Raw genomic sequence first — 18568 nt, 5'->3', positions numbered from 1 at the left:
AGGTGATCAAGAGATAATATTAACTGGAAAAATCAAGAAGGGATCTGTCAGTCCCGGTGCAAACACGTTCCTTTCTTAGCGGCCTCTCCTTTTCTGTGGCCGAGGGAGGTGTTTTGTGAAGGTGGTGGTCGCGGGGGGCCCAACACGGGCGGCTTCGGCGGGTTTTTTCCCCGCCCACGTTGAGCATCCATCTGGTTCTCTCTTTGGGACTTAAGAATTCCAGCCAGAGCCAACGTGAGGCGGAAATCTCCGCGGCCTCACGGCCGATGCGGAGCCCCAAAGGGGAGAAACCCAACAAACTTTTTCCCCCGCTTTGCCGTTTTGTTACTCCGTGGACACGGTATTAAATCGGATTCCGTGTCCATCATTATTAAAATGTGAAGTGTGTCGGTCACAAAGCATCCATTCCGGGGCAGTTAGCTGAATAATTCCTTTCTTTATTATCCCAAATTACTGCTGAGCTCTGGAGAGGGGATCGGTTTAGCCAATTATTGCCATTTGAGCTGGATTTGTGGGTGATTAGCTCCTGGTCGAATCCAGTCCGGGCCGGCGCTTTGAAGCCCGCGCCGTGTGATTTTCTCAGCAGTGAGGTAGAAATAGACGCGGCTAATGACAGCAAGGTCGCGCGGGTGAGCTGACCTGTGTGTGGCGCGGGCTTGGGTTTCACAAATAGGGCATCCACAATAACAAGTGTGGTGCTAACCCTGCCGTGCATAATCGGGGCTTTCTAGGATTGTCGGAGATGCTGACAGCTCAATTACAGGGTAACCCTTTGTACCCTACAGCCTGGCAGAATAACGGGAATATTACTAACCAGCGAGGGGAGGGGGTCACCAGGGAGCTGGTGAGAGATCCAGAACCCGCTCCTCCGCCCCCTCCCCCACGCCTTCCCGGCAAGAACAAGCTGGGAGAAAAGCCTCCATTTGGGGGATAATAGATCCTCTGGAGGAGAGAAAGGGGCACAAATATTACGAAAAAAGCAAACAAACAAAAATTCAGTTGGGGGGGGCGGAGGGGGGGGGAATCCTTCCTGTTGTTTCTATGGAAACACTTGAAACTGGGAAGAAAGTTAAGACGGTCTAATTGTGGCCGAGCTCCCCTGTGCTGGCCAAATTGGTGCGTCTCCTCCTGCCCAGGCTCTCATCCAGGCATCGTGTCTGTGGATTTGCTGCAAGTTTTCCATTTGAGGAGAATCTGGGGAGACCGGTTAATTGGGAGTATTTTCCTGCATGCGGTGAATGATTATGTTATTGATTTCCTGCTGTCACCCAAGATCAGCGTTTTCTACACCTTGAACGACAAGCTGTTCTGACCTGTGGTGTGTCTGGTGTCTTGTCATTGTTGCCACGCTCGCTTTTTTCCTCTTAAACCCTCTTCTCACTCGTCCAGGTTTAACTTGACAGCGTTTTTTTGTTTTTGGTTTTTTGGTTTTTTTTTAATTTTTTTTTTTAACGTTTATTTATTTTTGAGACAGAGAGAGACAGAGCATGAACGGGGGAGGGTCAGAGAGAGGGAGACACAGAATCCGAAACAGGCTCCAGGCTCTGAGCTGTCAGCACAGGGGCCCGATGCGGGGCTCGAACTCACGGACCGCGAGATCGTGACCTGAGCCGAAGTCGGCGCTCAACCGACTGAGCCACCCAGGCGCCCCAACAGCGTTTTAATTGAATGGCAAAGATGTTACTCTTTCCCCACGTTTTAATTTTTGGTTTTTAACTGCTTGCATGTTTGGGGACACTTTAGATTTTTGGAGGCGTCCTAAGACTAGGGCTGGCTTGTAAATTCGGCTGAGTATTATGGGGACTAACCATACACGGGTACTGAGAAGGGAATCTGGGAGCCCACGCCTGCACGGACGGCCCAGCCCCCCCTAGAACTCCCAGGCACTGGAGGGACCTGACCCATGTGTCCCATCTGTTTGGGGACCAGGGGTTAGAGGCACCTCATAGACCCTCGGGGAAGGACATCCTGTTGGGACTGAAAAGCAAGACTCCCGTGGGAGCTCTAGGGACTCCCCCCTTCTTCTCCTGAGGACACTAACCATACCTTAGTTACCTCTTTAAAGACGCTGTCTCCACACGCGGTCATATCATGAAGCATGGTGGGCATGCTAGGACTTCCACACATGAAGTTCAGCTCATAACAGCCAGAATCTAAGGGTCTGGGTGACGCTGGTTTCAGTAGAGGTTATGAAGCCCCCGGGACCCAGGACCCGCGCCTCGGGGCTGAAGGGTGGGGCGTGTTCACCTGGACGGTAGGGAGGAAGGGGAGGAAGCAAGGAGGGCGTTTCAGGGAGAAGAGAATTTGCAGTTGAAATTCCAAGTGACCCCCGTTGGCTGCTTTCGCAGTTTCCTGTCCTGGGGCTGGGCTCCACACCCTTTTTCTGTAAAGGGCCAGAGAACAAGTACTTGGGGCTTTCTGCAAGCCCTGAGCTTGGCCAGGTGAAGGCAGCCACACCTGCGAGTGGAGGTAGCCTTGTTCCCGTTAGAGCTCATTTGCAAAAAGAGGCAGAAGGTTAGATTTGGCCCATAGGCCAGACTTTGCAAGCCCCGGTCCTGTGGGATTCCCAGCACCAACGGCTCATGTTCGAGTGCCCTGGACTGGGAGATCCTGTCGAACAGCAGTGCACAGAGGGCTCAGGGTCCCCCATCACGACCCAGACTTTGCGGCCATCGGCGCTAGGCCCGTGTGTCGGTGATGGGGGGCCGCGGGGGTGAGGCCTGGGGAGACTTTACCATCACATCAGGTGCTACGTGTGTGACTTTCCACTCGTCTGGGTCCAGGCACGCTCTCAGACAGTGTGCATTTGCTGTTTGCGAGGGACAGCTTAGCCTAAGGGGAGAGCGGGGGCAGGACAGGTAAGTTTTCATTCTGGAAGAGTAGCTAGGTATTAGGAGGGACAGCAGGGAGCCTTTGACGTGGAGGAAGAATGTCCCTGCTCCTGGTACCACCCCTGTGCTTTCCTCGGTGTAAAGATGAAATTCCGTCCACCTTCCACCCACCCAGATACAGTTTTCTAGGTGGTTCGATGTTTAGTGCGCTCTGTGCCCAGCGTGGGGCTCGAACTCACAACCCTGAGATCGAGAGTCGCGTGCTCCACCGGCTGAGCCAGCCAGGAGCCCTTCTAGGTGTTTTGTTGTTGTTGTTGTTAAGTCAGTTATCTTAAATAAACCACAAGTTTAATGCGTGTTACAGGGAAAAAAGAATCTCGACTAGAATCAAAGTAAAAAACACAAATGTGAAGACAGCGATTGGAGTTCACATTCAGTGGGTCTCCGTTACACCAGCGTTTCTCTGCAACGTTTCGGAAGTACGTTGAAAGCTTCACCTGCTATAATGCGAATTTGTTCAGCACTGTTAAGAAGGTGAATCGTAAAACACAGAGGAACCGTAACCGGTGTTCGTTACAGAACCAAAGAAGTACTCGAATGTCCCTTTTTTTTTTTTTTTTGGAAGTATAGAAACATTAAACCTTTCTGAACTCGGGTGGAAAAACTTGCATTTTTAAACTTGGTAATTTAGGAAGCTGTCGGGACCCCCCTCAGGGCAGCAGGATAATTCCATGCGTGTCACTGCGAGGTCAGGCACACGTTCCCCTCCATGTTCAGTCACAGACGTGTGCGTGGCCTCCAGCCGCTGTTCACACAGGTAGAGAAACGCCACCTCGGGAGAAAACGTGGTCTGATCTTCCCACGGAGCAGCCCGCAGCCGGCTAATGCCCCCTTGCCACGTGGCACCCCGGCCGTTAAATGTCCCCCCGTGTCGTGAGGAACCCTGTGCTAACAGACCCCAGCGCCACCCGGTCCCTCGGACTCGAAACAAAGACCGATCTGCCTGGCTGAGACCCCCAGTCTCTAATGCAGTCGGTAAATCTTTGTTGGTAAAGAATTGCGATCGAGCAGAGTTTTAATATAAATTTATGAGTGGTGTCTTCTCCCAGCTCGGGGCTGCGGCAAACACTAGGGATGCATTTCAGACGGCACTTGCATTCATTATGTTAACTTTGTAACTTATTTAAAGCTTGTCCGCTTAACGTTGCTTTTGGCTTTCAGTGACCTCTTGGGACGCGGCAGACAACACACGTGACGAATAAAGAGATTGCGGCCAAAAGACAATTCTACCCTTTGCTCCACCACAGGAAGAGTTCCTTGAGCAAAAAAAAAAAAAAAAAAAAAAAAAAAAAAGCAGGAAGTGCCTGCCCGGAATCCCGGTCTTCCGGCCGTAGATCATGAAAACCACAGTCTTTCTGATGCGCCAGCAAACTAATTAGGTGGTGGCAATTAGATCAACACGTGACATTTCCACATAAGATGACAGGAACGTTTGAGCGGTCACAAAGCCCTTCCGTTGCTTACTGTGCAAACAAGTAAAAGAGATCGAAGCTTTAAAATCGGTCTGGGAGGGCAGAGTGATTCACAGAGAGGCAGCCTGGCATTGGGGTCACAGGTATAGACCGCTGCTCCTGGCTCGTCCTACCACGCTGGTCCCCTACTCGGGCAGTTAACCCAAATCATAGTGGTTTGTTTAAAACCATAACCGTTTTATTATTTCTCAGGCTCCTGTGGGTCGGGAATTTGTGCCAGGCGTAAAGGGGACGTCCCTGCCCCACGGGTGCTTTCGGCCAAGATCGTTTCTTCGCTGACGTCTTTCGTGCCTCACCAAACATGGCTCAGAGGTCTGGGCACGGAGCCAACAGCTCAGGGGCAGTCTTGCAGCTGGGACCTCGGCTTCTCCTCCCCGTAGCCTCAAGATCTCCCTCTTGCCAGCCTCCCCGGCAGGATAGTCTGAATTCTTACCAGGCCAACCCGGGACTCCCAAGCAAGTAAAAACAGGAGCTGCCAGATTTTCTGAAGGCTTTGGCCGGAACGGGCCCAGAATAATTTGCACCACGTTCTGCTGGTTGAATTGAGTCAGAAGGCCCGGGGACCACACAGCAGCAGTTTTTTGAGGGTCATCTTTGGAGACCAGCGAGTTCAGTCCGCCCTCCCACGTGCAAGGCACCTTCACGCTGCCCCTGGATTCGCAAACCTCTCATCCCACCATGGCCTCTGGCTCAGGCTCGAGGTTTGGGGTTGTCATTTTCATCAGGGGCACGTTTGGAGGAGGCTCTTTGGATACGATCCTTGCCATCTGAAGACCTGGGGACTCCAGAGACAAGATGCCCTCCACACACGTGCACACGTTCACATCGACCCAGTGCTGACACAAGACAGAGCTGAAGCAGGTGCCCTTTCATCCAAAAAGGAGGAGAGAGGCGGGACGCCCGTAGCAGTTACTGATCCGTAGCGGCTCTGGACGCAGCCGGCACATACTGCTGATCACCCTGCTCTGGCTACAGGGTGTGTGTTCTCCCCCTGGGGCCTCCTACTGGGTCCGGGGCTCTGCTGTCTCAGCCGACCTTCCTTTTCCGTAAGAAATGGCCTGTTTTTTTGCAGCTGTGTGGCTTTTCAGCCTGCTTCCTGCTGGTCTTAGTTGGAGGGTCAGGGGACTCTTTTCATTTCAGACTTTGTCTCTATGCCTTGTAGTCTAACCTGGTACAATTCCTTTAAAATCCTTGTGGGTGTCCTTTGTATCAAATTGTAATTTATTCCATTAGACAAAAGCCAACCCACAGATCCTTGTCTGTGGTCCACACGTGCTCTCTAATTGGAAGGGTCTGAGAGGCCCTGCCTTAAGTCTTAGAGTTCTTGAGATGGGGGTCCGACGGCCGCAACCTTGCTGGGTCTTCATTTGGAGATCACATCTCCTGGCATCCCCTGGGTTAGATCTTTGTTCTGAGGCGAGTTCTTACCCTGAGTCTTCTGCTGGCAGAAGAAGCCAGGAGTAAGAAACGATTTTTCTCCTGTTGGTGTTTAAATCAGGAGTATTTTCTCTAATTCTACCGAAAACCTGCCTTAAGCAGCCTTGATTCCCCTCTACCCCCAGGTTCATCAGAACCAGTAACACAGTGGGCACGTTCTGCTCGGAAATGTCCTCTCCCGGCTCCGTGCTCCCCAGGCACCCTGGCTGTGCTCCACGTTCCTGCAGGGAGCAGGTCTGCTGTTGGTTCGGCCAGTGCCCAGCTTGGGCACCCTTTATGCAAACTCCGGTAGCCTTTCCCTTCCTGTCCTTGTAGCCTCTGTGAATAGCTGTTCTGTTCCTGCCAGCCTCAGCCAACTGCCTGGTTCCGAGCCAGTGCCACGTGTTTGTGGATTTTATCAAAGCAGTAGAAGGTACTAAGTCTGTGTTTCTTATCTGTCGTTGCCTAAGAATCTGCCCCAAAACTTAACGATTTGAGAAAACCATCATTACTTCTCATAATTTCGTGGCCCAGGACCACAACAGGGTACAGCGTGGCTCCTGTCTCCGACCTCCCCACAACAGAAGCTGCAAGCTGCCAAGATTTCCGAACGTGCAAAACCAGTGTAGACAGCGTCTCTGCCAGTTCTCTTGGTTAAAGTGAGGCTCAGGCATCCCCAAGTCAGGGTGGGGTGGTTCTCACGGGGGCACGTGTACCTAGAAGCAGTGTGTTGGGAGCCATCTTTGGAGACCAGCTGCCAGGCCAGCTGTGCAGGGAGGTTACAGAAAGTCTCTGTGCCTCATTGGCCTCATCTGTAAAATGGGGATAATCATAGCAACTACTTGCATCAGGGTGTGAGCTTTCAGTGGGTTAATACTTGTAAGGCCCTTAGAGCAGCACCTGGCTCGCAGCCCAGGACTGTTTTGAAAGTGAAAACTAAACAAAAAAAACTTTTTTTTAATTGAATGTTTATTTACTCTTGAGAGAAAGAGACAGAGCCTGAGCGGGGCACGGGCAGAGAGAGGGAGACACAGAATCCGAAGCGGGCTCTGGGCTCCGAGCCGTCCGCACAGAGCCCGTTGCGGGGCCTGAACTCACGGACGGCGAGATCGTGACCCGAGCCGAAGTCGGACGCTCACCCGACTGAGCCACCCAGGTGTCCGGAAACTGAAAATTTTAAAAACAGATGCATAAGCCACATAAAGGTCAAATGAAACAGTAACTGTAACTGATGTGTACAGCGCGATAGCTGGCCAGCGAGAAGCGGTCTTAGGTAAGAGGCGGTTTTTGTGCGTGCAAAAGTAGCATCTGAAGACCAGGTGTGCATCTTGACCTTCGCCCGTGCGGTTTTGCCCTGGGTCACACAGCGCCAAAGAGGCTTAGAATCATAAGGGCCGTTTGCACTGGCTGACGAGGACTGTCCCCCGTGTGGCTCTGGCAGAGAGCCTTCTGGCCTCTGGCCTCTTCTGGCTGGTGAGACCATGGTTTCGTGCCCTTTAACAGCTGAAAATGGACTCTTTTTACATTTTCCATCTTCTTGGTACTTCGGTGGACAGTGTGTAAGTTTGGGACGGCCGAAGCTAAGAGGTGAAGCCTGAGGGGCTCAGCCTGATGCTGCGAGGGGGCTGCTGGGACAGTAGTGCTTGTTTCCTGTGCGTAGAACTCCGTCCCAAAGGTGCATGGTGGGTTTGCAGTCTTTTCTTGGGCACGTTGGTGGGCGCCGTGTTCAGAGGAGGGCCCCACACTGGTAGAGCCACTGGGACCTTTTGCTTCTCGAAGAGTCTGGGACTAAGAAGGCGTTCCTGGGGCACCTGGGTGGCGCAGTCGGTTAAGCGTCCGACTTCAGCCAGGTCACGATCTCACGGTCCATGAGTTCGAGCCCCGCGTCGGGCTCTGGGCTGATGGCTCGGAGCCTGGAGCCTGTTTCCGATTCTGTGTCTCCCTCTCTCTCTGTCCCTCCCCCGTTCATGCTCTGTCTCTCTCTGTCCCAAAAATAAAATAAACGTTGAAAAAAAAAATTAAAAAAAAAAAAAAAAGAAGGCGTTCCTGGTGTGTAGGCACGTGGTGGGTGGGGTCTCTCGCTGGGACTTTGTGGTGGCTCCCCTTGGTTCCTGCAAGTGAGGGCAGGACTGCAACTGAAGGGGGACCCCCCCCGTCTCGTGTAGCTGCAGGGCCCAGAACCAGGCTCGGCCTCACCCCCCCCCCCCCCCCCCCGCTTCCCCCTGGAAACAGACGATTCCTCTGCCAGCCCCAGCTGTCCAGACCCACGGGCCCCCTGGCACAGTGCTGTCCAGGCAGGACCGGGTGACTCCGGACACGGATCGTGCAAAATAGTAGTCTAGCCGACTCAGGATCGAGTGGTTTAACTTCTGGTGTCTGTTTAGACTTCGAAATGCCCTGATTTTTTCCCTTGGTACAAATGCTCTTAAAAAATCAGTGTTTGGAATTAATTGTCAAGAAAAAGAAAAAAAAAAAGGAAGGGGGAGAAACTGAGAGAAAACATGCTTTTGATCCACTGAAGCTGTTTGCAGCGTCTTGTCATTCGTCGTCCGATCGAGCCTCTGATTACAAAGCCTCGCCTTGCAGCCTCCTTGGCTGCTCATCAGAGAGCGCGTCTCTTGGCGCCTCTTAGGATGGGCCCTTGCTGACAGTCGCAGACAGGTGGGGTGCGGCGACCAGCCCCTCCAGTGTTCTGGCTAAACGTGGAGGCTCACACAGTCCAGGGCTGGCGGGCCCTAACTTGGGGGCAGCGGGGCGGCCGGGCGGCTTTGTCGCCACAGAAATCCCGGGGGGTCGGGCAGTGAACCCAGCCGGGACCCAGGCCGGAGGACAGAGGCACGGCTCCTCGGACGCCGGGGTGTTCTTCAGCCCTGCTGACTCCTGCAGCATTTGAACCGTAAGCAGAGAGGATTACCCTGCAAGGTGAACCATAGAATTTATTTAAGATTGTCGAGACGTGCGTTTTCTAGCTTTCCCAGCCCCAAGATCAGTCCACCTGGGGTAGTTCCCCGACGATGTCATCTCTTCTCGTCACCTCCTGGTTTGGACTATTTCCCTTTACCCCCTTAGGAGGAAGTCCCGACAGCCCTCATTGGGGAGAGGATAATCGTGCGTGTAGGATCTGCTCACAAAAATACCACAGGCTGGCCAGGAGCGGTGGGGTCCGTGTGCACGGAGCCCCGGGGATGGGGTGCCTCTCTGTCTTTGCGCTGGGCGGGCCAGAGCTCGCTGAAGCCCAGAACCGCTCTCAGCTACCAGTGACACCGAGGTGACCCCTGTGCCTGGTATTAGAATTACATCTCAAACGGGCGTTGGGAAAATGTGAGCCCACAGGAGAGCCTCTGTGAAGTTCTGTTGAGCTAAGTTTAAAAATCTGAGAAATCCGCCGGAGAGGGAAATTTAATGATTTTAAGTGATGGCTTGTTGACCATCGAATCACCAATAGTGACTTGCCCTCTGCCTGGTGCTCACCGTGCAGTGGGACCTGAATCGCCCTGGTTTGTCACCAGCATCCGGCTTCTATTTGCTGATCCCCGTGCCATATTTGGATTAGGTTGGTTTTTCGTAGGGTCTAAGAAATCAAGGTACGTTGAGCTTTGCCTTGTGTTTTCTTCAAATAAGAAGAACCTGCAAAGAAATGACCTTCCAGCAAGGTTCCCTTGTGCGTTTCTTCAACCTTAAGAATACTTTCCTCCAGAAACGATGTTTAACCAGTGTCCGGACTCCCCAGCTGGCTCAGCATCCATCACTCACGGTGGTGAAACATCAGAGACAAAGCAGTATTGTCACAGTATCGGGAATTATTTGGAGCTCGAACCTAATTATCGCCTAAAAGTGCTTACGTGATATTTTCTTGGATTTTTTCTTGCGCTGTGGCTCTGGGGGGATAGCGGCGTCAGTTAGGAGGTCAGAGGAAGCAGGCCCCAGTTCCCTAGGAGACTCAGGGGCGTCTGCTTCTAGGAGACTCCATTTCATACCGAGAACCGGCCTTGGGCCTTGGTCCGGGTGAATTAACTCGCACCATGCTTGGGCCTTCTCAGTCGTGGTTTCCATCCTGTGAGTTCCACAATGGACTTGGGGAGGAAAAGCAAGCCGGGAGACTCTCCAGTCTTCCTTGTTCCACGAGGTCAGCAGCCGAACGGTCCCAATGCAGAAGCTCGGGTCGAGATAGTCCGACCCGGGAGGGCGTGAAGCCCCACCAGGGAGGGAAAGCGCAAAGTCGAGGCCGAGCTCAGCGCTGGCCACCGGTTTTCAACCCAGAGGGGCCAAGAGAAGATGTGGGAGGTTCGCGGGGAACTGAGCGTTCAAGCAGGAGGGAGCTCCTTCAGTCGTCCAGGGAGCCTTCGTTAAACATGCTTCAGAGCACAAGGGCATCAAATTCCGAATGGTTTTCGGGAAGCCCTAACATGATTTCATTAAAGGCAGATTGATCATACACGATTGTTCTATTAAATCCTGCCACTAAATTTACAAGTGGAATTTTGTTTTTACTAAGTTAGAAATCCGAAATGAAAAACTATAAAACAAAATGTTCTTATTTGGGGGAGCCCGGGTGGCTCAGTGGGTTAAATGTCCGACTTGGGCTCAGGTCATGATCTTGTGTTTGTGGGTTGAGGCCCCGAGTTGGGCTCTGTGCTGACAGCTCAGCCTGGAGCCCGCTTTGGATTCTGTGTCTCCCCCTCTCTCTCTGCCCCTCCTCCACTTATGATCTGTCTCTCTCTCTCTCTCTCTCTCTGATAAATAAACATTAAAAAAAATTTTTTTAATGTGCTTATTTGTAAATATCATAAGTTTCAGAATTCAGTTAATGTGTTATTTTTAGAAAAAAGAACTTAGGTTTCCTTTTTTAAAACATACCTTGGGGCGCCTGAGTGGCTCAGTCGGTTAAGCGTCCAACTTTGGCTCAGGTCATGATCTCACGGTCCGTGAGTTCGAACCCCGCATCGGGCTCTGTGCTGACAGCTTGGAGCCTGGAGCCTGTTTCGGATTCTCTGTCTCCCTCTCTCTCTGACCCTTCCCCGTTCGTGCTCTGTCTCTGTCTCAAAAATAAATAAAAACGTTTAAAAATTTTTTAAATAAATGAATAAATAAATAAGTAAATAAATAAAACATACCTTTAGTTCCAAATGTGCTTAGTTATGGGAAGGGTGTGGGGCACATAACATCACGGTGGCTTCATGGCGGTTGGTATTGTATTTGTTGAACAAACGGTCCCCTCTGCAGCACTCATGAGATTCCCAAAGCGAAGTTCTACACGCACACACACAAACTGGTTGAACATATGTGTTGTGCGTAAAGGAGAGGAGAAAAGCCAAATTGCCAAGTGAAAAATAAGTGTAAAGTTTCCATTTTAAGATGACAAGAGAAATGAATGTTTCAGATTTTTAACGTTATCTGTCTGCTTTTTAAGAAAACTCACACAAGACTTTATGAATTTATATTTGGCTCCTTTTGCTTCAGGGCATGCTGCTGAAGCGAAGCGGCAAATCTTTGAACAAGGAGTGGAAGAAGAAATACGTCACCCTGTGTGACAACGGCTTGCTGACCTATCACCCAAGTTTACATGTGAGTATGGCCCCTTGGCTCGGTCAGCAGGCCCAGAACTCAGCTCACACGCTGGGCGCGCGCGCGTGTGTGTGTGTGTGTGTGTGTGTGTTGGGGGCTGGGGGTCCCCACAGCGTCAGGCCTCTGGCCCCCGTTTGAAGTTAAAGTAGTATTGGGTCTCCTACTCCATCACGAGATAAATAAAATGCCCCTCGCTCTCTCCATCAGACCACATGTCTCTCTCTTCCCCTTCCTAACAGCCGATCTCTGGCTCTCTGATTCTGCGAGGCGTTACAATAAAAGGGACAGGTGAAGTGAAATTTTAAATGGAGGTAAAAAGACAAGAGCAGGTAGCAAAAGAGACAAGAGAGCTTATATCTGCAAATCTAGAATAAAGGAAATGATTGCATTGGAACCCAGGAATCGGCTCTGAGCAGCTGAGAAAAACAGTAAGTTAAGCGCAGTTCGTGACTCAGTTTTTATTGTCAGACAAGAGCACATATTGTAAGGTAAGAGCCCCCTTTCTACATGTGTTCATGTAAAGTGCATTATGTTGGCGATTTCTAGAAGATGGATTAAAAAGCAGAATCAATGTCACTTTGGGGGGAAAGTGCAAGGCTTTAGAAAGCTTTGATAAAATCTGAAGATGGGGCGATAATGGTATTTCTGTAACAACACATGCCATGAATCTTGCATGATTATCTGTCTTGAGGTAGGTCAATGTGGAGATTAGACTATATAGCTCATTTGGTTATATCACTGTGTTAAGCTTTGCATTGAAAAATTACAGTTATGAACCAGAAGTTAGACATAAGGGCATTGAAGAAGATTTAGAATCATTCCCAGAGGGCCACCTGGGGAACATGACTGCTAGCATTTGGGGTATACACTCCCCGCCATTTCTATGCGTATGTGCTTTTTCCTCCCACAACCACGCAGTCACCCTGTGTTCGCTGTCTGGGGTCCACCTTCCTAGATGATGACAGATCACGTGCACGTCCCCACGTCAGCAAATACACTCGTGTGCCACCATTGTTGACGGTTACGTGACATCCGTCGTGGGGATGTGCCCTCATCGGTCTAACAGTGACTCCAAAACGGACATGTTTACTTTGAATTACTTTGAATGTTTTGAGTAACTCTAATCAGTGTCCTCTGTTGACATCTCTTTGCCTTTACCTGTGTTCCCCCTGATGCCCAGCAATCGGCTTCCTTAGTTGAAGAGTCTCACCCTCTCATGGCTTTTGGGCATATGTTGCCAGACTCCTGGAAAGAGTTATCAGTCTTTCTCCTCTGGCAGGAAACCAGAGGGCTTTTACCCTGCACGCGGGTGAATGTTTACCTTCACAGTAATGTATCTATGATATTCCGCCAGGATAAGTAACGAGTGGCATCCTTATTGTTTAATTTGCTTCCTGGGGTGAATTCCTTTCTTCTCCTTTGTGTCCTACAGCTCTGCCTTTACCTTTCAGGAGCGTGTTGAAAAACGGGTGTTTCGTTAGGCATCTCTGACTTATTTCTGATGTTGATGGGGTCGCCTCCCATGCTTTAACCATTCCAAAGACTCCAGAGCTGTAAATTCTTCATTGTACTGAGGGGATTCCCTTGTGCTTGCCTTATTTTGGCTTATTTGGGAATAGATTCAGGTTGCTTCTCCGGGTGGCCTCCCAATCAGAGGGACTTCGTGCCAGTCCCCGGAGGCCTGCCTGTGACCATTCCCGCGTCGCCTGCAGCCCGCTGCCCGCCTGCATGGGAGCGCCAGGATAGTGCTGGGTCTGCCCCTCTCTCCCCAGCACGGCCCCATCCGCTGGGGAGCTGCCCTCTACCTGGCTCCCTTCTTCTGGAGACCCTGCCAGGGAGCACAGGGGGTCCGACTGTTGCCCCAGTTGCTTTATGTTAGTCAGAGAGAGAAGAGTGATCCAAACATCCTTCTTGCCGCGGACTCACCGACCAGTAAAAAGTGGGGTCTGACCGATGAGCATTTCAGGCCACCTTACGCTCGCCAGCCAAGCTCAGGCTTGGTCAGAGGGACGTTCGCTCCTCCTTGCCAAGGGGGAAACGTGTCACAACGGTGTGTCCCTGCCCATCCCAGCCTCTCCGTAAATGTCATCACCATTCCGTCTTTGAAAATATTCCCACATGGGCTGCTTCTCGTGGTGCCCCTCCGTGTTTGCCAGTTCCTTTTTTTTCTTCAATACGTGTGTATGCGCGGATGTTGTCGGAGTACAGAAGAGGAGCTCAGCAGGGCTTTGTTTTATAATTACATGGCAGGCGAGAGCCAATCACTTTAAAGTGCAATTCCATTAATGCCGGTCTCCCGGGAACTGAAATTATTGATGCAAATACACACGCCCCGCCCCACCCCCCCCAAGGGGGCAGGGTCACCTAGGGATGGACTTGAATTACTAGGGCAGGGGGGCGCCTGGATGGCGCAGTCGGTTAAGCATCCGACTTCAGCCAGGTCACGATCTCGCGGTCCGTGAGTTCGAGCCCCGCGTCAGGCTCTGGGCTGATGGCTCGGAGCCTGGAGCCTGTTTCCGATTCTGTGTCTCCCTCTCTCTCTGCCCCTCCCCCGTTCATGCTCTGTCTCTCTCTGTCCCAAAAATAAATAAAAAAAACGTTGGAAAAAAAAAAAAAAAAAAGAATTACTAGGGCAGGGAGAGAGGGCACGGCCTTCGCTGTAACCCTCCTCTGATCTTGTCACCACCCAGCTTTGGAAATTTGGAGAGGAAGTGAGTTCCGGGTAGGTGTTCCCTTCCAAGTTGCTAGCGAGCTGCAGATCCCTCACGGCGGAGTGAGTCTGGCATTCTTGGGCTCACGACGGGAAGACCCATCGAGGCAACGCCCACGGGCAGAGGCCAGACTTTCTCTCGTAAGACATCGGGGAGCACACGGGATGTGTCGCAAATTCGAGTCTTAAAATTGCAGACCTTATAGAACGTCCCCGTTATTTCCGTGTAGGAAACGTCAAAAGGTGCTAGAAGGCAGTGATATCCGTTAAACTGATCACGCTGTAACACCCGCGTTCTCAGTTGCCCCTGGGCTGTACTATGGCCGGAACCCACGAAGGATGCTTCTGCTGCAAGTGGGTGAAATATTGGAGAAATCTGCCCAGATCGGTGGCTTCGGGTTTCATTACCGTTGACCATCACCCCTATTACTGGTCCCCAGCAGGGCGTCCGCACTGAGCTGAAATAGCGTAGCCTACAGCCCGGGTCTCTCCAGGGAGCAAAGGAAAAGAACCCGGCTAAACCGTCTGGTGTATTTAGATAGAGTTTTCTAAAAGATTCGGTGTTTCTCAGCAGTGGAGTCACCGGGCCAGCTGCTGGCGTGTACCCCTGACTTTCGATGGTTAGGTAATTTATTTACCAAAAAGGAACCTGGCATGTTTTTCTGCGCATGGGATTCTAATAAGGTGATGCTTCCATAATGGGGTGAGCTGTGGGGGTTTGAGAGCACCGGGCTGGAGGATGCACGAAACATGGGGAATTCAGACAGGTACCGGGCAGGGCCGCACAGCGGCCCCTTCGCAACCCACGCGTCGCCCTGTGGCTCTCGTCACTGGCACAGACGTGTGCTTACAGTGCGCGTGTCTGCTGCTCACGCTCCCCTCAGGCTGGACCCGGACTCCAGCAGCAGCCGCCTTCAACTTGGTGATGGTGGTAAACCCAGGGAGCCGGATGGGGGTCTTGCACCCAGAGAAGATTGGAGCAGAGTAAGGGACTGAATCGAGTTCAAAGGGAAGTAGGTCAGCATGGTGAGGGCCCTAATCATTTCATTAGAAGTTCAGATTGTGAGCCCCTGCGGGGCTCAGTTGGTTGAGCGTCTGACTCTTGACCTCCGCCCAGGTCGTGATCTCGCGGTTCGCGAATTCGGGCCCCACGTCGGGCTCTGCGCTGACAGCTCGGAGCCTGGAGACTGCTCTGGACTCTGTGTCTCCCTCTTCTCTCTGCCCCTCCCCTGCTCATTCTCTCTCTCGCCCTCTCTCAAAAAAAAAAAAAAAGATCTGCCAGAAGAAGTGAGTTATAATCCTTAAAGACGCCGATGCCATTTGCTTATGACACCGCTGTCCGTGGAAGTGTTTACGTAGAAGATCATCCTTCAGACACGAACCCCGAGTTTGAGCCCCAAGGAGGGGTCCTGTGCACGCTGGTGTGGTGGAAAATGAAGGCAGCCCCTCAACAGAACACATCGTCAGTGCGTGGTCCCCGGCTGTGGGCCGAGCTTACGGGATCCCGGTGGAAAGACGAGCTTTTTGAAACCGTGGCTTAGGACACAGGCTGCGGGTCATGAGTTGGGGGCCCCTGGCCCCGCAGCCCTCGGTGGGGTTGGCGTGAGGCCGACGGGCTCGCCGTGTGCCTGGAACGGGTCAGCTACTGGGGAAGCTCCTGGAAGCCGGTCTCTGAGGACTGCCTGCCGATCTCGGTGCTCGGGCAGGTTCTACAGGCACAAGGACATTAAGCAGGGACCTCTGTGGGGTGGGGCCCCCAGGGTGTCATTTCCCACCGGTCTCAAGGCTTCACATTCCTCTTCCTTCCCTCCCATCCTTTTCCCAGTCAGCTCTTCTTCCAGGCCTTCATTCTTCCCAGGGTTGTGGCATCATCCCTAGAAGGGTCTGTCCGTCCTGAGCCCCAGGCTCAGCCCCAGTGCCCTGACACACAGCATGGCCTCCCTCCATCATTCCTATGGCGTGGGCTTTCTCTGTGCTGGAGGTGGGAGTCATTGAGAGGAAGCCTCTCGCCCCGGCCCTGTTTCCTGCCCTTGGAAACCTTAAATAAGAGACCCTCTTGTCCAGAAGCAGAGGGTGGAGTTGCGTGTGCGTGGCCAGACCGTAGGAGGTGACGGTCGCTCTGGAGATCAGGCGCAAACAGGGAAAGGACTGACCCAACCCAGACTGAGAAAGTGTCCCGGAAGTCGACCGCAGCAGTATCTCCAGGCCCCGGACTTGCTCGCTCTGCGCTCCGTGAAGTGTGGACCCACCTCACCCGCTGCCACACCTCCTCTCCTGTTCGGGCTCGTCCCCAGAGGCTCAGGAGCCGTCAGCTGGACTGCCTCCCGCCCATGGGTCCCTACACCGCCCGCGTCACGGGGAGCCGTGGGAGGTGCGGCACAGGCGACGGGAGTGACCGTGAGTCTCGGCTGTTCCTCAGGACGGGTGGTTCCCGCACCGGCTGCCCTCAGCCGTTGCAGGTGCCGTGACGGGGGCCGGCTGGCCGAAGAGGCGCTCTGGCCAGCGTGGGGACGGCCACAGGTGCGGAGCGACGGCTCGACGCCTGAGCGTGGCCACAGCTGCTCGACGGTGGGCCTGGGCCACCCGCCTCTGCACAGGTTGGAACCTGCCCCCGGACCTTCTGAGCCCACATCCGTGTTGTTCGGCATTCCTTCCGGGCCGTGCCTGTTACCGTGGACATCGAGGACCCGGCCGGCCGGTGTCCACCCCGGAAATCTGGAAGAAGAATCCCCTGGGTGGAAAGTTGGGTGACAGTGTCTTCCAAGGTCACTTCCGATTCCAGAGGTACACCCCCCCACTCCCCCCGGCCAAACTCAGCAAACTGAGGCCGATGGAGTCAGCTGGACTCCCGAGGTCCGAGCTGCTGAGTGAGATCAGGGAGTCACGTGGGCAGGTGTGAAGCCCGGGGCCCAGGAAGACCCAGTTCACTTGATTCATCCTTCTCAAGATGCTGCCTGTCATTAAATTAAACCTACAGCTCGGTGTAGATAACAGGCGGAAGGCTCAACCAAAATCATGACGCTTCTCTGGGTTTGTGGATGCTCCCGCGGGGTGATCAGCCGCACAGCTTAGCCCAGGCCGCAGGACTGTCCCTGCTGAGACCTGGCGGAGGTCCAGGCCCCCTGGGACTAGTGGCCACCCTCCCTCTGGAACTGACCAGCTTAGCTCCCCCTCCACCTCCACCGGGCACTCTACAGACAGCCCCGAACTCGTAAGATTAAACTGTGCGGGGGCAGGCTTCTCACGCTGCTCGGTGGTCGGTGTTTTCAGGTCTCTGAAAACTGGTACACCTCCGAACCTTTAAAAAGCCCTCCCTGCCTAACTTTCTCGGGGGAGATAGGGTGCGTGTGTCTGGTGTGTGACACTTGGCCGTATCACGGTCAGGCTGGGCGAAGGACGGCCTGTTGTGTGGACTTAAATAGGAGCCTCAGGGAGCACCTTGATAGAAAAACGGAGGGGATAATGAGATAGAACTCAGACCTCGGGGCTCCACATCTCAGCATCGCTGCCTATTCATCTTCCGTGTCGAGAGAGCAGCCGTCGAGGGCACGGCTGACAGAGGTGCGCGCGCCGGGATTCCGAAGAGTGAGCTCGTGGCCACACGGTCAGGCCGAGGACTTCACGGGGCCCCGCCCGGGAAGGCTGCCCCGGCTTCCTCTGAGGGCCCGGGGTGGCTGGAGGAGCCCGCCTGGCTGACATGGGCTCAGATTGCTCACACTTTGGAAAACCTTCTCCTGGGATTCCTTTCCCACTCTGCACGGGGCCCGAGTTGGAAGCAGCCGTGTTTCTGTCCGCTCTCCCTGACGCACAGAACTCGACTTGCCCTTCTCACGGCAACACTGCCCCCTGAGCGGCTTAGGCCCTCCCGCTGCACAACACCTCTGATTCTGAATGCTGTTGACGTTTGTTTGTTTTTTCCGTGTTGGGGAGAGTCAGACTTGGACTCTTGAGTTATCATCAGGATGCTGATTTCTGCACATTTTCAGGTTCTGATCAGGTGGAAAATCCACCTCTTGACGGATGCAAAAGAGACGAAAAGATCCAGGGTGATTTCCTAAGTGGGTATTTATCTCAAAAGAAATAACACGAGAGAAAAAGGAAGATATTTACGTTGTGAGAACAGCAGCTCTTGCCTATACCCACTGCTGGTGATCACCATTTAAAATACACACAACCTTCACATCGAATAAGGACATTTTCCTGGAGGACTGAGGAATCGCTACGAATCCGTGATCAGCCCCTTCAGCTAGCTTTGCACACTGCTCAAGTGGACCTCAGATTTCCCAAGGCCGTGAACGCTGAGTCACGGTCAAGAGAAACTCTTCATTGGTTTCCCCAAAACATTGCAGAAGTCAGACTAGCCTGAGTCTAGATGATGAGGCAGATCAGTCCAAAGCCCAGATTTCTAGATGCGCAACGTCTTGAGCGATAGAATGACTGATAATCTTGAGGCCAGTGTCCCCCGTTCTTTACCGAGAACAGCAGCGTCAGACGCGCCCCGTCTGTGACACGCT

The 18568-nt window shown here is 52.9% G+C and overlaps 1 protein-coding gene across 18 annotated transcripts in view; it reads left to right on the top strand.

The window, feature by feature from the left end:
• Positions 1–18568, top strand: part of AGAP1 (ArfGAP with GTPase domain, ankyrin repeat and PH domain 1) — a 546313-nt gene that overhangs the window by 330820 nt on the left and 196925 nt on the right. For all 18 annotated transcript variants that reach the window (XM_019445480.2, XM_019445481.2, XM_019445482.2 and 15 more), the window contains one exon: positions 11240–11344. In XM_019445480.2, coding sequence (XP_019301025.2) covers positions 11240–11344 — 105 coding nt within the window. The remainder of the gene's footprint in view (positions 1–11239; positions 11345–18568) is intronic.

The sequence above is a fragment of the Panthera pardus genome, unplaced genomic scaffold, assembly GCF_024362965.1.
Source record: "Panthera pardus isolate Hobbes unplaced genomic scaffold, ASM2436296v1 HiC_scaffold_10, whole genome shotgun sequence".
Classification (NCBI taxonomy): domain Eukaryota; kingdom Metazoa; phylum Chordata; class Mammalia; order Carnivora; family Felidae; genus Panthera; species Panthera pardus.
The sequence above is the reverse complement of the archived record's forward strand: the minus strand, read 5'-3'. Positions and strand labels throughout refer to the sequence as shown.